Here is a 23,417-nt window from a genome sequence, read left to right as displayed (position 1 = left end):
TCACATTGAAAGAAGAGTTTGTGGGGGGCGGTTAACTATAGGCGTGACCATCTTTGACCAATACAATCTCCCACAGCTGCCAACAAAACATAATTAAGGGTGGGGATTTTACTTTAGAAAACACATGGGTTTGGCTTGGAGGAAGTTGACTTGACTGTTCACTTTGTACGTTGTCACTCCTATCTTCTATATGACAATCAATATAAAAGAAAATCGTGTTACAAAGTCACAAAGATTTACTGTCTCCAGCTGAAGACCCAAAGTTAAGCTATGGGTTCCCCAAATGTGAGAATAATCATAGCTAACATTTACATCGTTCTCTGGGAAAAGGTACAGGAGAGCAACGCACTATCATGATATAAGTTCAGACCCCAGCCCTCCCACTTTCTGTGCAAACATAGACAAAAAGTTAACTTTGTCCTTGCTGTCTCATTACTTAACGCGTGGATAACAAGAGCACCTAATTCATGGAGTCTTTGTGAAGGTTAAGATAATCCTCATTTTGTTCAGTTAAAGTCTGCTTTAATCTGTATTTTTTTCCTCTTCTCGTCCTGCTACTGAAAAACGATTGCACAATTATCATAAATTAAAAGCTAACCGAATTGCTTAAAAATATCTGCATGAATTTCCTTTGTACTTTGCGGGTATCAGTGAGAAAGGCAGGCTCAGTGAACCGAACAGGCCCAGGTTACAGACACCACTGGCCTCCGCGCTCAGAAGCGGCGGAAACGGGAACCAGCGGCGCATCACGCGCTCGCTGACTCGAGCGCCAGCGTCCCGGGCCCCGCGGCTCTTCTGACAAATTCGCCGGGCCGGCGACTCCCGGGTTCCAGCGCCAGGCCCCGCCCCCCCCGGGCTGCCGGCCAATAGGCGCGGCCGTCGCCGTCCGCGGCGGCTATTGGAGGAGGCGGAGGCGGGGCCGGGGCGGCGCCGCTCCAGGCCGCTGGGCTAGCTGGCCGCTCCGAGCCGGGACTCGCTGCGCGCGCCCGCCCCGGCCCCCTCCGCCCTTGAAGTCCCCGGTGGGCGCCTGGCGACCATGGCCCTGCTGGCGGCCCTTCTGCGCGGCGGCGCCCGCGGCCGCAGCCCCCTGCTTCGGAGGCTGGCTCAGGTGAGAGGGGCTGGGACCCGGGACTCGGCGGCGCGTTCCTCCCCCGGAGCTTCCCGCCCGGGCCCGGCGGCCGGAGGCCTCGGGAAGCCCCCGCGGCTCCCGGCGCAGGAAGGCCACGCGCGCGGAGCTGGCGCGCAGACCCCCGCGGCTGCCCCGCGCCAGCCCGACCCCGGGAGCTCTGCTGTCATCGCAGTGACGACTTAACTGGTGTGTTACACGGGACGCAGCTTCTGGCAGGCTGCAAGGCCCGGGATTGGTCCTTGCTGTCCCCGACGGGTGTGGAAGGCCCATAAAACTGCTTCTGAGCTTTCCTTTAGAGCTATGTGTGTGTCACTCTGACGGTTTGTTTTCATGCGATGGGTAACCACTGGGCTTACGCTATGTGATAATAAAAAGATGCTCCTTCTCCGGAGCAACCTCAGACTTACCAGGGAAAGTAAATGGTTCCTCATAATACAAGAAATAAATTATACTTGATAGATGAGAAAGTTTACATACTGAGGCATCCAGAGGCGTGTTTCTCCTCCGGCTGTTGTGTTTAGGGAACACAGGAGCGACAGCCTTGAAAGAAAGAATTTATTTTCCATCCATCGAAGGAAGGGAGCTTGCACCGCACGGTTAGGGTCTGGCAAACCCTAGGGAGTAGGTAGGGAACTTGGTTAGTGAAGTGTGAGTTTCCCAGTTTGGTGGGGGTCATAAACTTTGAAATCCAGTCATTTTTAAGAGTTTGGATTTGACTCAAGCCAGTGGAGACCGTTGATACTTTTTTTGTTGTCATAATCAGAGGTTAGGGAGGGTTGAAGTGGGGAGAAAACTATTGTGTGTCTGGTTGTGCAGTAATTTGAGCTAGTGTGCTGGCACGTGACAGGGAGCAGCATTACGCAGGAGCTTGTGAAAGAATCAGTGTAGAATTTGACAAATTTGGAGTGGGAGTGGGGAGTCAAGGGAGAAGAGTCTAAAATCCTGGGTGACTGAGATAATAGGAAGTCAGGAGGAGTAGGTTTCCAGGAAAGTTGAGTTCTTAATCAGCATGTTTGTTAGTTTCATGGAGTGACTTTGGAAATCACAAAAATGTAATTAAGTTAACCTGGGTTTCAACCAACGTTAACTAGGTGAATTAGGTGAACTAGGTATTCTAGTAAGTTAAAAAAAAATGCACCACCTTCTTAATTTATAGTTTAAGAGCTTATAATCAAACACCAGTGTTGCTGCTGAGAAAAATGAAGCTGTGGGTCATATAGCACATGATTTGTGGTGTTCATTTTATTGAACTCTAGGAGTCAGTTGTATTGGTTGTTACTTGAATTAAGTGGTCCTTTACTGAACTGTGGAAATCTGTTTAACAGGCTTTTCAGTATTCAGTGCCATTTTGTGGAGTAGAACTTGACCTCTCACCCTTTCCACTGGCTCTTTCCCCTTTGCCTTCAGATACACACAGGTCACCCTTACGGTCGGCAAACCTTTACGGACTTTACCAGAACTTGTTGCCTTTGCAACTCTAATCACTTTTTCTTTCTTTCTTTTTTTTTTTTTGAGGAAGATTAGCCCTGAGCTAACTACTGCCAATCATTCTCTTTTTGCTGAGGAAGACTGGCCCTGAGCTAACATCCATGCCCATCTTCCTCTACTTTACACGTGGGACACCTACCACAGCATGGCTTTTGCCAAGCGGTGCCGCATCCGCACCCGGGATCCGAACCGGTGAATCCCAGGCCGCCGAGAAGCGGAACGTGCGAACTTAATTGCTGCGCCACCGGGCCAGCCCTAGTGATTTTTTTTCTCTATTTTCTTCCTCTTGACCTTTGTACTGTGTTTGACACTACTGACCATTCCTTCCTTGAAACTCCTGTTTTGCTGTCTTGAACCAAAATTGTTTCTTGTAATACTGAAACTTTAAAAAAATTTGCTGCGTTGTGCCAGTCCTGAGACTCTTTGCTCCCAGATTCCTTTCTCTCCTCTCCCCTGCTCTGTCCGTGTTGCTGTGAGGCTGACCCTTGACCTTTGCCGGCAGTCTTTGGAGTTCCTTGGTTTGTGACACGTCACTCCAGTCCCCCATCCGCACGTGGCAGTCTCCCTGTGTCTTCACTTCATCTTTCCTCTGTGCGTGTCTTGTCTGTGTTCAAATTTTCCCTTTTTATAAGGACAGCAGTCATATGGAATCAGGGTCCCCCAATGACCTTATTTTAACTTGATAACGTCTGTAAAGACCACATTTACAGCTAAAGTTACATTCTGAGGCACTGGGGGTTTGGACTTCTTTTTTGGGGTGACATGATTCAACCTATAACAGAAGGAGTGCTCAACAATGTAAAAATTTAATATAACAAGGTGGTTATGTAAGATTTTAACAAAGGAATTATATAAATGAAATTCATAAAAATGAAAGTGTTGATTGAAATTAACACAACTAATTCTTGGAGAGCTTTCTGAAGGCCTGAAGAAGTACGGATTTGGGATATCTCAGTTTTCTATAAGGGAATTTGGCTTTCCTTTTACAATAATATGCGTAAACACAAGGTATTTTGAGTGCTAATTGCTAAGCCCTCTCTGTACTAAGAAGTTGAAAAGTTTAAAAATGACTCAGTCGATTTTCCAAAAAAAATTTCCTCAATAATGGCTCAATTTCTAATTCATCTGATTGATTTTTACGGTTATTTTGGCATATAGATGTTTCCCACGTGTTTTTTTGTCTCCTAAGGTTTCACCTGTATCTACAATGCAGTAATGTAAAGTTAGTTGAAAAGCTGTTGAGACGTTTCACCAGTGAAGGATTTCATAAGTAAATCATTAATTCCTGAAAAATATACAGTCCTTTGGAAAGAGCAGTTACCTCAGCTTCCTAAATTTTATTACTATTTTTAATAAAATAATGTGTATAATAAAATATGTAATGTGTAAAAGATACAGTATGTGTAACATGTATATATGTATAACATGTAAAATATATGTATGTATGATAGAATCAGACTGCTTGGATTTGAAATCCAAGCTTTGTCCCTTACTGGCTGTGTGACTCTGGGCAGGTTGCTTGACGTGCCTGTGCTTTAGTTTCCTTACCTGTAAAATAAGAAAAATAGTCTGCACTGACTGGTTCTCTCTCTAACATATGTTCCAGATCCATCTGTACCCACGCTTCTTGTCACCACCTGCCACCAGCCACATGAGTCTTGCCTGGGCTCCTTCCTGTCTTCCCTTGCCCTATTACAGTCACTTCTCTACCCTGTGGCGAGTGGTCTTTTTATAATGGAAAAGTCTTCAGTGGCTTCTCATTGCACGGCCCAGAATCCAGACTCCTTCTCATGGCCTCTTTGGTCCCTGCGTCTCTAGCCCCCACTCACATGGTGGTCTCCTGAGTTGTGGCTCCCGTCACGCTGCTCCACTTAGCGTGTGCCGAGTCTGTTCCTCATTCAAGGCCCGTGTGCTGGTTCCTCCCTGTGCCTCCAGTGCTCTTTCCCTAGGTCTTCGCAAGGCTGACTCTGATATTCATTTCTCAGCTCCACTGACATCTCCAGAGAGCCCTTTTTTTTTTTTTGACCATTCCACGTAAAATAGGGCTTCACTCTTTAGCTCATTATCTCATTTTTCTGGCTTCATAATGAGTTTACTGCACCTGAAATGTTTTTCAGAATTGCTAGTAAGCATCAGACTTTGTTCAAATATTTATTTAGTATCTCCTGCCATCACTGGGGTAGAAAATAAATAAAATCACTCTCTTCTTGGAATTCACAGTCTAGTGGGAAGACAATCAGGCCACTGAGGGTTAGGGTTACAAAATGATGTATTCTGAGAACAGTTAGAGTGTGAACAGGGTGCCGTGGCGGCTGAGATGGGAGTGCCTCCCTCTGCCTGGCATGGTCAGGTGAAGTTTCCAGAGGTGGCAGTGCAGCTGAGCTGTCCCTGAAAGATGATTGTGCTATGCAGAGGAAACTTAACTAGGCTGTGTTCATTCAGCACATATTTACTACACACTCTATTTAATATATCCTGACCCTACTCTAATTTTCTCCTTTCTTCCCAAGATAATTTATGAGCCGTAGGCGCTGTGCCACGTGACAGGGCTGTGGCAGTGAATGGGAGACAGTCCTGCTCTCAGGGAGCAGCTTGCATTAGGTTGAGAGGGGTAATAGAGGTGTGAACCCCATATTTACACAGTGTGAGAGGTGCTTTGAAGGAAATAAACATGTTGAAATAAAAGAGAGGTCAACTTTAAATAGAGTAGTTAGGGAGAACCACTGTGGGGATGTGCCATTTGAGCTGAGACCTGAAGAATAAAAATGAACCAGCCGTGAAGAGCTGGGGAAAGACTGTTACTGCAGAGGCACACTGCAAAGATCTGGAGGCCGGAATGGGTTCGGAACAAAGAGGAAGCTGGTGTGGATGGCACAGAGCAAGCATGACATGAGTTTGGAAAGAAAATCAGGGGCCAGACCACGCAGGGCCTTGTGGGGTAAGGGGAGGAGTTTGGAGATCATTCTAAGAGCAGCGGGAAGCCATCAGAGGATTTTAGTCAGGGGAGTGACGTGACCTGACTTATGTTTCTAAAACTGGGCAGACTGTAGAAGGGAATTCACGGGAAGCAGGAAATGAGGTAGAAGCTGTTAGAGTAGCAGGAGATGGGGCCAGGACTGGGTGGACTGTGGAGATGAAGCAAAGTGGGAGAATTTAGGTCCATTTTGCACACAATATTGACAGTATCTGTGAAGGAGTATCTGGGTTTTGGGGAAGGGTGAAGGGTGAGTCCTAAGCTTTTGGCCTGAGCACCCAGGTACATTGCAATGTGATGTCCTGAGGTGGGCAATATTGGGAAGAAGGTAGTTTCCCAGGGTTGGGAATTGAGAGCCATGATCTGGACATTAAATTGAAGCTATGAAGTTGGCACTTGGACATGAGTCTGGAGCTCAATCGAGAGGTCAAAGCAGGAGATAGAAATTTGGAAATCATCAAGACATAAATGCTGCTGAAAGCCAGGGGACTAGAGAGGATTAAGGAGACAGTGAAGTTGGAGAATTAAAAGGGACCTGGGATAAAGCCCTGGGACATTCCAGCACTTAGAGGTTGGGAAGAGGAGGATGAGACAGCAATGGTGACCAAGAAAAGTGACCAGCAAGGCAGGAGCGGAACTGCACGATTGTGTTAAAGTGGGAGCCAAGAAAAGGGAGGGTTTGCATTGTGGTTTACACGTGCTACCTCCTTTCATTCTTACAACAGCTTGTGGAGGGTATTTGAGAAAAACAGGCAAAGAGAGTCTAAATAGCTTGTTCAAGAATATTCAGCTGGTTAAGTGAAATAAGATGGAGAAAGACAGTTATCATATGACTTCACTCACATGTGGAAGATAAACACGTAGATGCGGAGAACAGATTGGTGGTTACCAGAGGGGAAGGGGTAGGGGGGAGGGTGAAATGGGTAAAGGGGCGCATATATATAGTGACGGATGGAAATGAAACTTTTGTGGTGAACACGATGCAGTCTATACAGAAGTCGAAATATGTACACCAGAAATTTACATAGTTATAAACCAATGTGACCTCAAAAAAAAAAAGTTCAGTTAGTGAGCCCACTATGCCTATTTCTCACAGAAGAAAAGTGAGTCCACGTTGTTGAGAGGTTGAGATGATTATAGTGAAGTGTTTATTGGGTTTTGCTACACAAACATCGTTGACCTTGCTCAGGGCCAGCAACAGTATAGATAAAAGCCAGATTGGAGGGAGTTGAACAGTAAACCGGAGGAGAGGACAAAGAAACAAAAATTGTAGGTAACTTGTTGGAGAATTTCTGTTATAAAAGGGAGCTAAGCAATGAGGTGAAAGCTCAGTGGGAATGTGGATTAAGAGAAATTTGTTGTTGTTTTTTTTTGAGGAAGATTGGCCCTGGGCGAACATCTGTACCCATCTTCCTCTATTTTTTATGTGGGATGCCTGCCACAGCATTGCTTGATAAGTGGTATGTCCACACCCGGGATCCGAACTGGCAAACCCCCAGCCGCCAAAGCTGAGTGCACAAACTTAACTGCTACGCCACTGGGCCAGCCCTGCGAAATTTGTTTTTTAAAAATTTTTTTATTGTGGTCTAAATAGTTTATAACATTGTGAAATTTCACTTGTACATTAATATTTGTGAAACACCATATAAATGAGCCCCTGCGCCCCTTGTGCCCTCCCCCCCAATAACCAATAAGTTGTTCTCTCTGTAAGTTTGTTTATAGGGAAATTTGTTTCTGTTTTTCAGGTGGGAGGAACTAGAACCTGTTTGTATGCTTACATAGTGATCCAGGAGTAAAGGGGATGAATGATGTACAGGAGAGGGAAGGGATAACTAAGTTGTGGCATCTTTGAACAGGCAACTAAAGATGGGATCCAGGGCAAAGTGGAGAGACCAGGGGGCCTTAAATGAAACAGAACCAGAAACTCTAAAGAAGAGTAGAAGTGGCTTAACAGAGGCCCTTTGATTACAAGGAACAATATTCCCATTTCAAACTAGCTAAGTAGAGAGGGGCATTTTTGAAGATATACAGTAGACGAGCTCTTGGACATCCAAGGATAGGAAATAAAGTACAGCTGGCCTTGCAGGGACCCTAACTAGAAAATCACTAACCAAGGTGGTATGTGCCAGTCTCAGTCTATCAATAACCAGTGTGGTGGTTAGACTGGCCCTTGTGGTTCTTATTATGATTGCAAGATGCTCTTCAACAGTAACCATCAGGAAACTTTGAGAAAATAAAGGTTTATTACAGGACCTGGATATTACCCAGCACACCTGGGGCCACACAGCAAGGTCACCGGTAGAAAGAGAGTGCACACATGGGCCTGGGGTTCAGCTTTTATTGGGGTCGAGGATGGGGGCCTAGGATTTTATGGACTAACTCTTTGTGATTTTAAAACATAAGAATGGGAATTTAAAGCAAAGGAGGAAAAAAACAAGCGACCCCAAGAGTCAGTTATCAAAATCAACCAAGATCTCTAAAATAAAGGATCCTCCGTGGAGGGAGGGGGCCTGGCTCTTTATCTAGTCATGTGGCTGGCAGTGTTTATTTGAGGTGCCCTCTTGAAGTGGATGCCTCAGCAATTAAAGCTTAAGTCAGGTGATTGCATTACAAAAAAGAAAGAATAAAACATGTCAGGGTTTACACTACACAAGGAATCACTGTCTCTTACAGTGTGCCATGGTCTTTTTCCTCCTTTCTCTGAGTGTATATGTTCCGTTCCTTTGCTTCTCTGCTTACTCATGGCTTTTCTCTTTGCTGTCACCTCTGTTTTTACATGGTATTGGCTGGCCATTGTGCTCACTAGCTCCAGCCCCTTGTGACCTTTCAGTTCAAGTGCCCATCATCATCCAGTTGACCCAGTCTCCCAGGGTGCCATCTTGGGTCAGGTCCATTCCAGTCTTGGTCCCATCAGCCCTGCCAGTGGGAGGAGGATGGGAGTCTCCGTGTTGGTACTTAGGGCTGTCCATTCCAGACCCTTTTGAGAAAGGAGTGTAGTTGGAGAGGCAATGACTAGCATGTTTACTACAAGTAGGAACTTTTAATTCAAAGGTGGATCACAGGTAATATGCTAGGATCCTTCATGATAAGTAGGTTACAATAAGCAGCAGCCCAAATTATATGATGCGTTAAGGGTACACTTGTTCTTGCACAGCTGATACTGAGGAGCACATCCATTAAGCAGATGCACTTGGACCTTGCCTCCTGAGCATAGACGCGTGTGCTGGCCTGGGCCAGGAGCTTATGTTGTCACTTGAGTGGATGTGTGAAGCTCAGGAGAGTGAAAATACAAACCTTACTGATTTAGTGACACAGCTTTCAGAGGTACATGTATAGCTAGAGATGGCAGATACATTTCATTTCAAGGTCTGCACAAACAGGCTAATCTGATAGCAACGGGTAACATGTTGGTGATCTCAGTTGGGTTTACAGTTAGTATATTCAATAGATGAATTCAAAGAGTTCGTGGGGCTCTTGCTTGAAGCATCTCAGTGGAACCTGATATTTGAAGACCATTGTGCATCACCAAGTAATCTTTCTCCTCTGAACCCTGGGGATGGCTTGCCTATTACGCCTCTCTTGTAGTTCTTACCAAATTCTGTTTTAGGAACCAGTATAGGTAATTTTAACATCTCTCCCTTCTAAGATTATTATTGCTGTTTGAGTATAGGGACGATATTTTACAGATCTCAAATTCCCCATATTGCCTTCTATAACGTAAGTGATCTTAGCATGTTTACTGAGCAAGTGAAGGATCAAATAGTCTTATGTATATTAGTCATCTCTCCCTCACAAAGACCACAAAGGCATCTCTTCTCAGAATCGGGGCTGCATTGAATATTGTCATGATGACATTTTTGAGTTAAATCAGGACTAAATTAGATTACCTTAGAGTTAAATTCTGTTCTTCCACTGCCTAGGAAAACATTCTCTCTTTAAGCTGCCATTGGCATGTATCTATTCTCATCTAAACACTTTATAAAAATTAATTTAGGGGGCATATCTGGTGGTTATTGTGGTTATCTCTGCTCATAACCAGTCTTTGTCAAATTTCTTGTTGTCTGTGCTGTATCGTAAGTAGAAAGCTTTAGTTGGTTATCTGCATGGAGTCAGGACAAAGCTTGTTTAATGGCATTTGTTCCTAAGAACAGTGTGGAAAGAATTGAGATGTAGGGGCATGATATTTACTCTTTCTTTTTTTATTTTAAAAGAATTTATCTGGTAAAACTGGACAGCCACATGCAAAAGATTGAAAATTGATCATTCTTTTTCACCACACACTAAAATAAACTCAAAATGGATCAAAGACCTAAAGATTAGGCCTGAAACAATAAGTCTTCTGGAAGAGAATATAGGCAGTACACTCTTTGACATCAGTTTCAAAAGAATCTTTTCGGACACTATAACTCCTCAGCTGAGGGAAACAATAGAAAGAATAAACAAATGGGACTTCATCAGACTAAAGAGCTTCTTCAAGGCAAGGGAAAACAGGATTGAAACAAAAAAACAGCTCACTAATTGGGAAAAAATATTTACAAGCCACTTATCCGACAAAGGGTTAATCTCCATAATATACAAAGAACTCACACTGCTTAACAACAAAAAAACAAACAACCCGATCAAAAAATGGGCAGAGGACATGAACAGACATTTCTCAAAAGAAGATATGAATATGGCCAATAGACACATGAAAAGATGTTCATCATCGCTAATCATCAGGGAAATGCAAATCAAAACTACACTAAGATATCACCTTACACCCGTTAGAATGGCAAAAACATCCAAAATCAAGAGCGACAAATGTTGGAGAGGTTGTGGAGAAAAAGGAACCCTCATACACTGTTGGTGGGAATGCAAACTGGTACAGCCACTATGGAAAACAGTATGGAGATTTCTCAAAAAGTTAAAAATAGAAATACCCTATGACCAAGCCATCCCATTACTGGGTATCTATCCTAAGAACCTGAAATCAGAAATCCCAAGAGTCCCTTGCACCCCTATGTTCATCACAGCATTATTTACAATAGCCAAGACGTGGAACCAACCTACATGCCCAGAAACTGATGATTGGATAAAGAAGATATGGTATATATACACAATGGAATACTACTCAGCCATAAAAAAAGACAAAATTGGCCCATTCACAGCAACGTGGATGGACCTCGAGGGTATTATGTTAAGCGAAATAAGCCAGTCAGAGAAAGATGAACTCTATATGACTCCACTCATAGGTGGAAGTTAGTATATTGACAAGGAGATCTGATCGGTGGTTACCAGGGAAAAGGGGGGGTGGGGGGAGGGCACAAAGGGGGAAGTGGTGTACCCACAACATGACTAACAAAAATGTACAACTGAAATCTCACATGGCTGTAATCTATCATAACATTAATAAAAAAAAAAAAAAAGAATTTATCTGGTAATGTAGACCATATTTGTATGAGGTGTGTTTGCCTCACATCAGAGACATTTGTTAGAAGTGAGTGGGTGGAGAAGTAGCAAGTTTTACTTAAATTTTTTTAAGCAATGAGGATATTTTCTTCTGGTACCTTAAAAATACTTAATTTAGAACTTCGATTTAACTTGAAACTACACTTTAGAAAGCTTATACTTTAAAAAGGCTTAGAAATTTTAAGATGATAAACTCAGAAGTTAAAACATATTTCCGATGAACAGTTAATCAGAAAAGTATATTAGAAAGTAGTAATTTTTTTCTGATTATAACAGTGATATATGCTAACTGTGGACAATTTGGAAATCAAAGTATAAAGAAGTAGAGTGAAATCACCATAAATCCATCACTGAGAAGTATAAGATGATGTAGATTGATATTTTTTACATCATAACATAAATATTTATATTACAGGACATAAGATATGTGGAGCGAGGTTATGTATCAAAACCCACTTTGAATGTAAGTATAAATTTACATCATCCTTTGAAATTTCAAGAATTTAAAGGAAACGTAGTCAGTAAAAAATGCATATTCTTATAATTTGCATATATGTAAGGGTCAACTTGGGATGATGGAATAGTTAGGAATAGCTAATTATTGAAATATTAAGTTAAACTCCCAAGTTACCATAAAAAATTTTAATCTAGTGCTCTGCATAATTTCTGCTTCTTCCCCATTGTCTACTGTGAAACCACCTTCTCTGTAAAAGTGGGAAGGATCTACGCCTGTTTTAGAGTTGGTTTGTCTTAGGTTTTCTGTTAGGTCCTAAATCATAAAGCACCAACATTGAACTGATTAGTTTCACTCCTGTTCAAATCTTGAAATTAATTTAATCTTTGATGAGTAATCATTCATAAAAATGTGTGTTTCTTAGATATCTATGAATTATGTTTATTTAATGAAAGATGATTTGGGTAAAATATTTAAATATAATAATCTTTACCATCTTCTGTCTTGCCAGGAAGTGGTCATAGTAGGTGCTATAAGAACACCTATTGGATCCTTTCTAGGCAGCCTTTCCTCCCTGCCAGCTACTAAACTGGGTTCCATTGCCATTCAGGGAGCCATCGAAAAGGCAGGTCAGTAGTTGCTTTGCTTTCTGTGTAGAGGGAACAGCCATTCAATGGAACAAATATTTATTTTGCACTTACTGTATACATAACACCTAGAAAGGACTTAATGCCTACGTTTCTGAATTCCCTCAGAAAGAAGTCCTTGTACTATAGAGTTAGGAATGAAAGTCAAAACTGACAAGAAAAAGAAACTATTCCTGCTGTATAAAGTCATGGACCCTATTAGGTAATCACTAATTATTAAATGGAATAAAATATGGAAACGTATTTTTGATGTTTTAAAAAAGGGATTCCAAAAGAAGAAGTGAAAGAAGCCTACATGGGTAACGTTCTCCAAGGAGGCGAAGGACAGGCCCCTACAAAGCAAGCGGTATTGGGTGCAGGTACTAGGATCACATTTTTGCTTTTATACTTAAAATGTTTGACGTGGCAAAATGGGGGTCATTTCAGCTTAAATAAAATGTTAAACGCATAACATAATTTACCATTCATAGACTTAGACTGGCAGGAGTGTTACAGACGGCAGATCAGCATGCCCTTTTACTTTTAATTCTACGGTTGTGTTTGAAGAGCATCTTTGTTTTTCAGAAGTATGACTTATTTATTATTGGTTTTAGGCTTGCCTGTTTCTACTCCATGCACCACTATAAACAAAGTTTGTGCCTCAGGAATGAAAGCCATCATGATGGCCTCTCAGAATCTTATGTGTGGACATCAGGTAAGAAGCACCTCCTTTTCCATTTTGTAACTAAAATAATATGCAGTGCTAAAAGACAATAAAAACTGGACCACATTCGTGCTGTAAGAGAGACTCTTACAAGTCTGGGTGCTGTGTTGTTTCAGACACGCAGGAGGGTCTGGATTTGCTAATTCCATTTGAAGTAGAGGTCAAGATGATAGGCCAAGTGTCGTATTACAAAGTAGTTTTCAGCCAAGATGTTTTAGTCTTCAGTGACCCTCTACGTCTTTCTCTGAGATTCTGGGTGATATAAAACAGCAGAAATTCTGTATTTGCTTGAATAAGAAAGGTTTTCATCATAAATAAGAATAAGGTGCTGACCCTGGGAATCACCTCATTGCCTGAGCCTAAAATTGACTAGTTTGTGGTTCCTACATGCTCCAGTTCAGCTGGGAAGTTGTGCAGCTTTCCATTGGCCTTGCTGATTTAGATCTTGTCTTTACTTGAGATGAAGCAAGAGACAGGCTGCCCAGCAAATATGTGCTGTGGTGTTAGGAGACGAGACCTAGGCTAGACTCATAGAACTTAAGAGTTTATTAGAGCCAAGCCCTTTTTTTCAGTTGAGGAAAGAGAGGTTGAGATGACCACGAACACAAAGTTACAGGGTCTTTATTCTTATCTTCTGCTTTCCAGCCTATCAGGGCATCACACACCAGGGTAAAAATCAGTTGTGAGGTGTTTGCAAATTATTTCTTTTTTATTTCTTTTTATTTTATTGTTTTATTTCTTCTTTTTTTGCTGGGAAAGATTCACCCTGAGCTAACATCTGTTGCCAGTCTTCCTCTCTTTTTTTTCCTCCCCAAAGCCCCAGCACATAGTTCTATTTTGTAGTTGTAAGGCCTTCTAGTTCTTCTATGTGAGCTGCTGCCACAGCATGGCTACTGACAGATGAGTGGTGTAGTTTGCACCCAGAAACCAAACCCAGCCCACCAAAGTGGAGCATGCCAAACGTAACCACTAAGCCATCAGGACTAGCTCGCCAGTTATTTCTTACATATACAAAAACCACAATTATTTGTACCTTGCTGTTACTCTCTTGCTGTTTCCAATTATAAGGCAAGCCAAAGAGAAAAAAAGGACAGTGATATCTGAGCTAATATATCAGACACTTTATTATAAAAGTTATATATATACATGCTAAAAACTGGTATGGAAAAGTATAAAATGAAAAATAAGTCTGTCTACTTGCATCCCTCTGAGTCTCTGACTTTTTCACCACTTTCTTGTGTATTCTGCCACTTAAGAGCAGAGAAACTCTGGGAAAGTTACTTAAATTCTGTGCCCCACTCAATGTCTTGAGATATTTCTATATCAGCACATAAGACAGTATTTTACTAAACTGAACAACTATAATATATTTTATGGTCCTCATTGAATGGACATTTATAGATTGTCTCTATGGAGTTCTTTACTATTTTAAATAGTGCTGCACTGAGTACCCCTGTACGTATACCTTTGGGTACTTATATAAACAGTGGAATCTAACAGAGGTTGGATTGGTGGTTACCAGAGGGGAAGGGGGAGGAAGGAGGGCAAAGGCGTGATTAGGCACGTGTGTGGTGATGGATTTTAATTAGTCTTTGGGTGGTGAACATGATGTAATCTACACAGGAATCGAGATATAATGATGTACACCTGAAATTTATATAATACTAGAAACCAGTGTTACTGCAATAAAAAAAAAGTTGAATCTACTGCACTGAAGCAGTACAGTGTAGTGGTTATGAACACAAAGTCTGGAGCGAGACTGATTTCAAATCCCAGCTCTTCCCCTCATTAGCTGAGCGCCTACTATGTGACATTTACTGGAGATTGGTGAACAAAACATTAAAAAATCTCATCATGTGTAAGTCTGTCTACTGGAAAAATTCATAAGAGGAGAATTTCTGAGTCAGAAGATTTTAAAATTTTGATATTTTCAAATGTTTTCCATAAAAGTTGCACCAGTTACACACTTTCCAAAGGTTTTAGGAGCTCGTTTGCCTACATACAAGGTAACACCAACATTGGGTGTTACCAAACCCTTGTCAAACCAGTGGGTGAAAAATGGTCATGAGATTGTTTAGATGTTTCAAAACTGTTTTAGTGACAAGGAAAGTTTTGTCTTAGTTGATTTTTTGTGGTTCTCTAGCAAATGCTATTTGCACTACAGTGAAATGCTTTCAGTTGGTATTATTTGATTCATTTGTGCATGTATACAATTATTTGACCTACAGGAATACTAAGATTGCCTTATTTTGAATATTTAATTATGATTTTGGAAAAGGGTCAATTTTATATTAATAGGATGATTGGAACGTTATTTTCTGTCACTTATTGCCATCATCCCTAGAAAATATTCAGTATTTCAGGATAACTGAAAGAAACTTACATTAGAACTAATTGAAAATCATATTACAAAATGGGTAAAATGTTTGTTTCTTTGGGGTAGGACGTGTTTGTCTTTATTCCTGATTAAAGGGTGTGAGAAAATAACGTTGGCTTTAATTTTGTTTACACTAATGTTTTATATTAAACCGTTTGTTTTAAATTACCCCTTATAATGCAAATGAATTTTTGTTGATTTATAATAACAGGTTAGTTGATTAATATTTATTAAACTTCTAAATATGTCAGGCACTGACATAAAAATACATAGGACAGGGTTTCTGGCCTCAGAGGAGCTTAGTTTAGTGAGGAGATTCAACATGTAAATATAGCTACAATACAGTATAATAGTACTATAAAAGCGTTACACGGTAATTGGGGAACACAGAAGAGACATTGTTCTAAGGAGGGATAGAACTAGGTGGTCAGGAAGGACTGGCTGAGTCTTGATTAGTTTGAAAGGAAATGGAGGCGTTTTACATGTTGGTGGCTGGGTCAAAAGTGCAGAGGTACGAATGAGATGGTGTTTTTGAAAACCGTTAAACAGTTCTGTATGAGCTAAGGTGTAGGTCCAGGCATGAGACTGGAAAGGTAGAGAAGGCAGATCGTAAATGGCCTTATGTACTATGCTGAGCAGTCCTTTAAGGAGTGGAATGATCAGATTTATATTCTAGCCAAAATGACTCAGGTGAGTGTAGATGATGCCTGGGTGGAAGAAAGGCTGCATGTGAGATGATCAAGTAGAAGAACATTACAGCTGTCTGGGAAGAGTTGATGAGGAGGATCTCAATCAAAGAAGCAGAAGGATTATTTCTGCGAACTGAGATTACTTCTAATCTTTTAAAAGACATTGTTAGCAGTGCGAGTGAAAAGCAAGGTTAGATCCTGCATTACTTCTATCCTATCCAGTCATATCTAATGTAGAAAATTAGTTTCCAGTGAAAGTAATATGTAGTGCTTTTATGATATTTGTGTGCAATATCCCCTCTTCCACTGAGGATATTTGATGTAAAAGAAAAAAAACTCAGTTCCACAATAAAATACAAAAGTGGCAAAAGTTAAAAAAAATTTCAGAAGATGGTCTTATGTGAAAGATTCCTACCATTTTCATTAATGTCCAATTCTAATCTTAATTATCATTATAGATTTTAAACCATTTCCTCTCACCAGCGTCAAGACACTGCTTTATATATATTCACTGTGTAATAAATGTTCAGTAAAGTCCATGTAGAATACTTGTTTGTTGTAGCTGCGTAAAGGGTATAATGGGTTTGCAACTACTATTTGAACTGACACTGGGTTTTTTGTGTTGCTGAGCAGGATGTAATGGTGGCAGGTGGGATGGAGAGCATGTCCAACGTTCCCTACATAATGAACAGAGGAGCAACACCATATGGTGGGGTAAAGCTCGAAGATTTAATTGTAAAAGATGGGCTAACTGATGTCTACAATAAAATTCACATGGTAATTATTGCTTTTTAATGGAGAAATGCTGTATACTATACAATACTGCTTGATTTTTTAAAATATATTTTAGGAACTGAAGGATGGGCTTTATAAATGTTGATTTTAATCATTCATCTTAGGAAAATATTTTTTCTATGTTCATTGTATCAGCTTGGCTCAATTCTTGAATAAATTGCCCCACACTGGAATAGGGCATTTTCTAACTTCTAATGTTGGATTCCATAATCATTTAAATATTTGCCTTTGAAATAGCAACTTCTGTGCTAATTCAAGCATTTGAAGATGAGATGTGGGTGTAAAGTTAGTACAGAAAGAAGTGTATTTTAAGAAACTAAATTTAACTGCTAATTACTATTTTATGTTATGCAAAGTTAATAGATATTTTATAAGTTATACAAAGTTAGTTTTTAAAAAATCCCAACTTTTATCAGGGCAACTGTGCCGAGAATACTGCCAAGAAACTGAATATTGCACGAGATGAACAGGATACTTTTGCTATTAACTCCTACACCAGAAGTAAAGCAGCGTGGGAAGCCGGAAAATTTGCAAATGAAGTTATTCCTGTCACAGTTGCAGTAAAAGGTAGAGGGATAATGTAGACTTTACCTGTTGCCGAATTTTTTAAGTTTTAAATTAGTACATGTTTATCTTTGTTCATTTCAACTGAGGACACCGACACTTCCGCTTATGGTTGATGAAGGGAAATCTTGCCAGTTGAGAGATAATATAATTCAATTCGATTTAATATCAGATTTCAACTCAGTTGCAAATTCCACTAAGCATATTATTTTTGAGAAATGTATTTATTAAAACTCTAATGTAAGTGACAGATGTCACATTAGCTTAAGTGAAAAAGGGGATTTATCAGAAGGCTACTGGGGGTACCTCCCAGAACTGAAGGATGTATGGCAGCAACTAGTCAGCTCTGGGACCTTCTGGGATTGGAACTGGCTGTTCAGTTAGGACATGCTCTCTTGGCTTCTCTGTGCTGCATGCTTCTGTGCTGTATTCTCTCAGGTTCCTGGGTTGCTGCCTCCATCTCTAGAGTCACATCTACAGGGCTCTCAAAGAGGAGACTTCTCACCAACTCCAGCAGAATAATGCACAGGAAAGACTCATTAACTTGGTTTAGGTTATATTTCCATTATAGAAAAGATTACTGTGCTTAGAATGATGGAATACTAGAGCTTATCCAGCCTAGGTCAGACATCTCCCCTTGGGGTGAGAAGTCTGTAATCATAGGCGGCAGAGAGAGAAGAGAATGGGATATGGCTGAATAGAAGATTTAAATTGTGTTAAGCTACTTAAACTCTTCAAGACACTAAAGGAGATTATAGATGGTAGATTCTAGAGCAGAATTTACTCAGGGTGGTTTAAGGTATGCAGGCATATAAAGAGAGGCACAGACTACCAGGCACCTTGTGCAACAGTTTCTTGCTGAATGACTAAGTGTTGTCTTGACTGGTAACATTACTTAAAAGCTTTTTGTTTTAGGTAAACCAGATGTAGTGGTGAAAGAAGATGAAGAATATAAACGTGTTGATTTTAGCAAAGTTCCAAAGTTGAAGGCAGTATTCCAGAAAGAAAATGGTTAGTATTAAAAAATGAAGCATAAGAAAAAACGCAGTCAAAATATGTATCTAGTCTTGGAATTGTCTATTTTTAAAAAGTAATTCTAGAAAGCATCTACATGTTATTTAACATTTTCAGTACATCAGTCTCAAGTGAAATTAACAAATGATATTTATCCAAAGTATATTTAAAATTGCTTAACAGTTAATACCTTCAATATATGAATCCTAGGGAAGAGACTGTAGAATGACTATAGAATTCAGTTTTTCATATGCAGTTCATCTTGAAAGTTTATTGTGGTGTGAAAGCCAAGTTTACATATTCTGTTAAATATCTGTAAGCCTCTTGAGGACTCAGATGACAGCTGTGTTGTTCACTATTGTATCTAGTACCTGGCATATGGTAGGTCCTTAATAAATAATCATTGAATGTTAGTATAAACAGGATCCCAGTGTTCTAAAGTAATGGTTTTGAAATCCTTTGAGAAATGCTCAGTTTTGCTTTTAAAATTAGCTGTATTCAGTTGTGACGATAATCTGAAACTATTTTTTTCCCCCGTTCCTGATTTTTTTATTTTTGTGGTAACATTGGTTTATAACATATACATTTTAGGTGTACATCATTATATTTTGATTCCTGTGTAGATTACATCATGTTCACCACACAAAGACTAATTACAATCCATCACCACACACATGTGCCTAATCACCCCTTTTTCTGCTCTTGCCTTCCCCCTTCCCTGATTGAATTTCTCACTACCAACTACAGAAATGGGTCTTTTTTTTAAAGCATCATATAAAAATTTATATTGCAAAAGTATATCTTTATAATTTTAGCAGCAGTCTATTATAGGGTCTTCATTGATATTTTTAAAACACAGCTTGATATATAATTTACATACCATGAAATTCTCCTGTTTAAAATGTACAGTTCAGTGATTTTTAGTATTCATTGACATTTAACTTCAAGTGATTGTAGAGAAGAAGTATCTGATTTTGACACTGATTTGAAAAATATATAATGAGTGTCTGCTCTAATGTGGATAAGCAAAGAGACTCTGGGGAGAAAAATAATGAATTGGTCCTAATGTTTGAAGAATTGTAAACCAGCATTTTCCCAGTGCCATCATGCAGGTGTTTCTGAGCTAGCTTTGAATAAACTGTTACCAAAAACTAACACAAGAAGGCATTCTTACATTAATTGTTATAGTTAGCTATGTATGTTTCCTGAGAGTAGGAATTATCTCCACCCATATTTGTAATTTTTCATGCATCTAGCCACCCAGGCAGTACTCTGTAGGAATCTGTCAAATTGACCCACGTGAATTCAATGTGAAAAAATGTTTTGACTTCATGCTCATTGATGCTTTTAGGCACAGTAACAGCTGCCAACGCCAGCACACTGAATGACGGAGCGGCTGCTGTGGTTCTGATGACCGCAGATGCGGCCAGGAGGCTCAACGTTAAACCACTGGCAAGAATAGCAGGTGGCAATGTTCTGAACTTGTTTATTCCTAAACCCCAATCAGCTCTTCCTGAAATTAAGTTTCCTTGTCGGTAATACATAATATTGAAGTTGGCTATTTCTAGCTATAGGTTGTACTTTGTGACAGAATTTATTCCATGTTTTAATTGAGATAGAAGCTCCTTTAATATTTTGGTCATAATTGTATGTAAGAGTAAGCTTTAAAAATCTTGTCCTCGGGCCGGCCTGGTGGCACAGCGGAGAATTCAAGGTCTGTGTTTTACCCTGGCACTGTGGGGAAGGTAGAATAAAAAGAACATTGGATTAGGAGTCTAGAAATATGAAATATAGATGTTTTTGCATTTATTATTAAATATGTGGCCTTGACATACCCTCAGGCTCCTTAAATTTATATTTTTAGCTGTAAAATCTGCCTTCCCTTCTTCAAAAGGAGTTGAACAGATATTGTTACTTTATAAAAACCTTGTAACTTCATTCTTAGTTTAGATCATGGTTTCTTAACCTTAGCACTATTGATATTTTGCAACAAATAATCTGGTTGTGGGGGCTGTTCTGTGCATTGTAGGATGTTTATCAGCATCCTTGGCCTCTACCCACTAGATACCACAATAAGTTGCATTCTACCTATTGTGACAACCAAAAATATCACTGGATAATGCTAATGTCCCTGGAGGCAAATTCCCTCTAACTTCCTACATGTGAAAAATCAATTCGATGATTGGTATCATTTTGTAACATGTAGAATCTTAAAAAAGAAACAAATACCATTACATATAGGGGTTAGGAAACTTGTATTTTTGGGTGTTATATATAACAGTTGTTAGATATAGCTTTGGGTGCTTGTAAAAATTTTAACAACCTATTTATTATTATTTTTTATAAAGCATTTGCTGATGCTGCTGTAGAACCTATTGATTTTCCAATTGCACCTGCATATGCTGTACCTAAGGTGAGAACAATGTGAGGATTTGCCATTATGCCAACTTCTGGTTTGCTTAAACCAAGTTTGCAGGTTTAGTTGTTAAATGTTATTCATAAAGCACAGAGATAGCTTGGTTTCAAATCTTCTCACTTCTTTTGAAAACAATTAGAGCAACAAAATTTGACAAACCAAAAAAATAAACGAGCAGCTGATAAACCCACATCTTCAATGGAACAGATTAAAAACTACATAATTGAATTTCTTTCAAGTATGATGCTAAACTCAGACGCCTAGTATGGTAACCACAAAGTGGGAGGCTGGTGCTGCAGAGAAAAAAAGGGAATGCTGAGGGTCCTGGTTCTAGAATTCAAAGCAAATATTCACTACTAGAAGGGGAGGTTTCAATCCTGAAAGAGAACTGCTAGGAGCAGGTCTTAGAGTAAAACTACAAAGAGAACCTACATACTCCAAATCGTCAGTCTAAGTCTCTGTGGGAAGTTGCTAAGGGGTCACAGGAAAAGAGACAGTGTGAGGAGGTGTAGGGGTTGAGGAATCTCAGAAGGCACCAGCAAATGTTCCCTTTCAGGAGAGGGCCTCACCCTGAGAGTGAACTTCTGAGAGCAGCATCCAGGTTAAAAAAGAGCAGAAATCAGTGGGGAATAAGGATAGAGAAGGATCAGAAACAATGGGGAGTGAGGATCTGTCCAGAGGTGGCAGATCTCAGCAAGCGACAGAATTATACAACTTCTGAAAGTGAATGCATCTCATTGGAAAGCAGGAGAGACAAACAGTTCTGGATTCTGAAGCCAGAAGCTAGATCCTGACCCCAGCTAGAAGCTGAGAGTTAGAGAAGTGGCTACACTCAGGTACCATGTTTTGTCTTGTGCTGTTGGAACAGAGGAAGCTGTGTGAGCTGTACAGCTTAGAAAGCTACCTGAGCCTGCTGGAGAAGGCGAGGAATAGTTTCATGTTAATTTTATCATTGTGCATGACAAAAATATTTCTAAAGAAAAAGGGCACTAGCAATATTGTATAAAGATAATAGCAAAGGGTAACTAGTCCCTTAACACCTTCCTGCATAGCTGAGGAACTACCAAAACAAGAGATCATATAATAAAAGACTTCAAGTAAATAATTTACAATGAAGATACAATAAGCTCTGAATATGTGTGCCCCAAATAACTCCACAGCAAGTTTCATAAAGCAGAAACTATAGAGGATGCAATGAAAAACAGAAACATACTAATAGTAATATTCCTCTTTCATTTGCCAGATCAAGAATCTAAGCATCATAGAATCTGTAAAGTAGATCTTTAGAATATACATCAGTTATGTACCTGCAAATCAAGAGTACATGTTCTTTTCAGGTATCTGTGGAATGTTCAAGAAAATCAAGTTCTCTCTCTCTCTCCAAAATAGAAATAAAATAATGCAAACAAGATTCTTTGATTGTAGTGCAATAAGATGAGAAATTAAAAGCAGAAAATAAAAGAGCCCTTCCTCCTGGAAGCTAAGAAACTCCATATGAAAATATTTGTTGCATCAGAGGCAAATACAAACCAAAATTGCAGAATTTCAATAAAACAATGAAAATAAGTTTTGAGTGTTAATTATCTAAACATAACCTATATTTAAAATTTTTTTAGGTTCTCAAAGATGCAGGATTGAAAAAAGAAGATATTACAATGTGGGAAGTAAATGAAGCCTTTAGTGTGGTCGTACTAGCAAACATTAAAATGCTAGAGCTTGATCCCCAAAAAGTGAATATCAATGGAGGAGCCGTTTCTCTGGGACATCCAATTGGGTAGGTAAAATCATAAAGAAAAACATCTATCTAGGTTAATGGCTGCCTTTGTATTTCTGTCTAAACTTAAACTGCTTCATGATAATTCCTATTAGTCTTGGTTTAACCGTTTTCCTTCCCACCTGTCCTTCGTAAGGCAAACCCCATTTCTGATAGAATCCAACACTGAATACAAAGATCTGTCACATTTGTTGCTTGAAAACTAGTTTTATGTTGAAGAAGATAAATTAAGATTAAAATCTATGCTTGGGCTTTTTATAAAGCTGTCACCGTTCTTAAACAAGTCTCCCAAGTTAAAGAAAAGTAGTCAAATTCAGCTATAACTAATTGCTAATAAGCTTTTCAAGAAGTTAATTTGGAATAGAAACATTTTTAGTTAGTCATAATTCTATAATTCATTAAAGAACCAAAATGCTTTCTTAATCCTAGGATGTCTGGAGCCAGGCTTGTCGTTCATCTGACTCATGCCTTGAAGCAAGGAGAATACGGTCTTGCCAGTATTTGCAATGGAGGAGGAGGTGCTTCTGCCATCCTGATCCAGAAGCTGTAGACAACCTCTGTTGTCTTAAGGCAACAACCTTATGTGGCCAGAAAGACCTGTTGTAATGGGTGTGACTGACTACCCTGGCTCAGCTTGGACTCAAAATCTGTTTCATTTTTTTTATTATTTTCTATTTTAACTTTTTTTTAATATGATAAAAAGATCAAATCCCAACACCTTTTGAAATTAAATGTAAATTTTTCTTCTGCTTCAAATTTTTTATAATCTCTAGAAGTTCAACACGTTTTCATGTTATAAAGCTATACTATGAAATACCAGTGTGCAATATTAGTGACATAAGTAGCTAGAAGTTTCCATTTTAGAGAACAAATCATAATCTATATTTGTGAGGACTGTTTGTTTGTTAAAGATCAAGTGAATGTCACCTATAGCTAACTCAGATT

At 39.7% G+C, this 23,417-nt stretch overlaps 1 protein-coding gene across 2 annotated transcripts; it reads left to right on the top strand.

Annotated features, from left to right (window-relative positions):
* The first annotated feature begins 649 nt into the window (after nt 1-649).
* Nucleotides 650-23,228, top strand: ACAT1 (acetyl-CoA acetyltransferase 1). 2 transcript variants are annotated; one of them, XM_014860768.3, is made up of 12 exons: nt 650-1,108; nt 11,455-11,502; nt 12,005-12,122; nt 12,404-12,499; nt 12,734-12,834; nt 16,543-16,686; nt 17,121-17,271; nt 18,184-18,279; nt 19,634-19,747; nt 20,631-20,695; nt 22,315-22,472; nt 22,902-23,228. In XM_014860768.3, the coding sequence occupies exons 1-12, from the start codon at nt 1,037-1,039 to the stop codon at nt 23,020-23,022; spliced, it is 1,284 nt and encodes a 427-aa protein (XP_014716254.1). In that variant the 5' UTR covers nt 650-1,036; the 3' UTR covers nt 23,023-23,228. The 2 variants fall into 2 exon arrangements, with proteins under 2 accessions (XP_014716254.1, XP_044608397.1); XM_044752462.2 differs by lacking the exon at nt 12,404-12,499 and having other exon boundaries at nt 927-1,108.
* The last annotated feature ends 189 nt before the right edge of the window (nt 23,229-23,417 follow it).

Source organism: Equus asinus, chromosome 20 (assembly GCF_041296235.1).
Source record: "Equus asinus isolate D_3611 breed Donkey chromosome 20, EquAss-T2T_v2, whole genome shotgun sequence".
Lineage (NCBI taxonomy): Eukaryota > Metazoa > Chordata > Mammalia > Perissodactyla > Equidae > Equus > Equus asinus.
The sequence above is the reverse complement of the archived record's forward strand: the minus strand, read 5'-3'. Positions and strand labels throughout refer to the sequence as shown.

What these genes read in the sequence shown, in the direction of transcription:
- ACAT1 (XM_014860768.3), top strand. Translation starts at nt 1,037, where the DNA reads ATGGCCCTGCTGGCGGCCCTTCTGCGCGGCGGCGCCCGCGGCCGCAGC. An exon ending in ATCTTATGTGTGGACATCAG is followed by an intron (nt 12,835 to 16,542) that starts GTAAGAAGCACC and finishes GTTGCTGAGCAG; the next exon opens with GATGTAATGGTGGCAGGTGG. An exon ending in AGTATTCCAGAAAGAAAATG is followed by an intron (nt 18,280 to 19,633) that starts GTTAGTATTAAA and finishes TGATGCTTTTAG; the next exon opens with GCACAGTAACAGCTGCCAAC.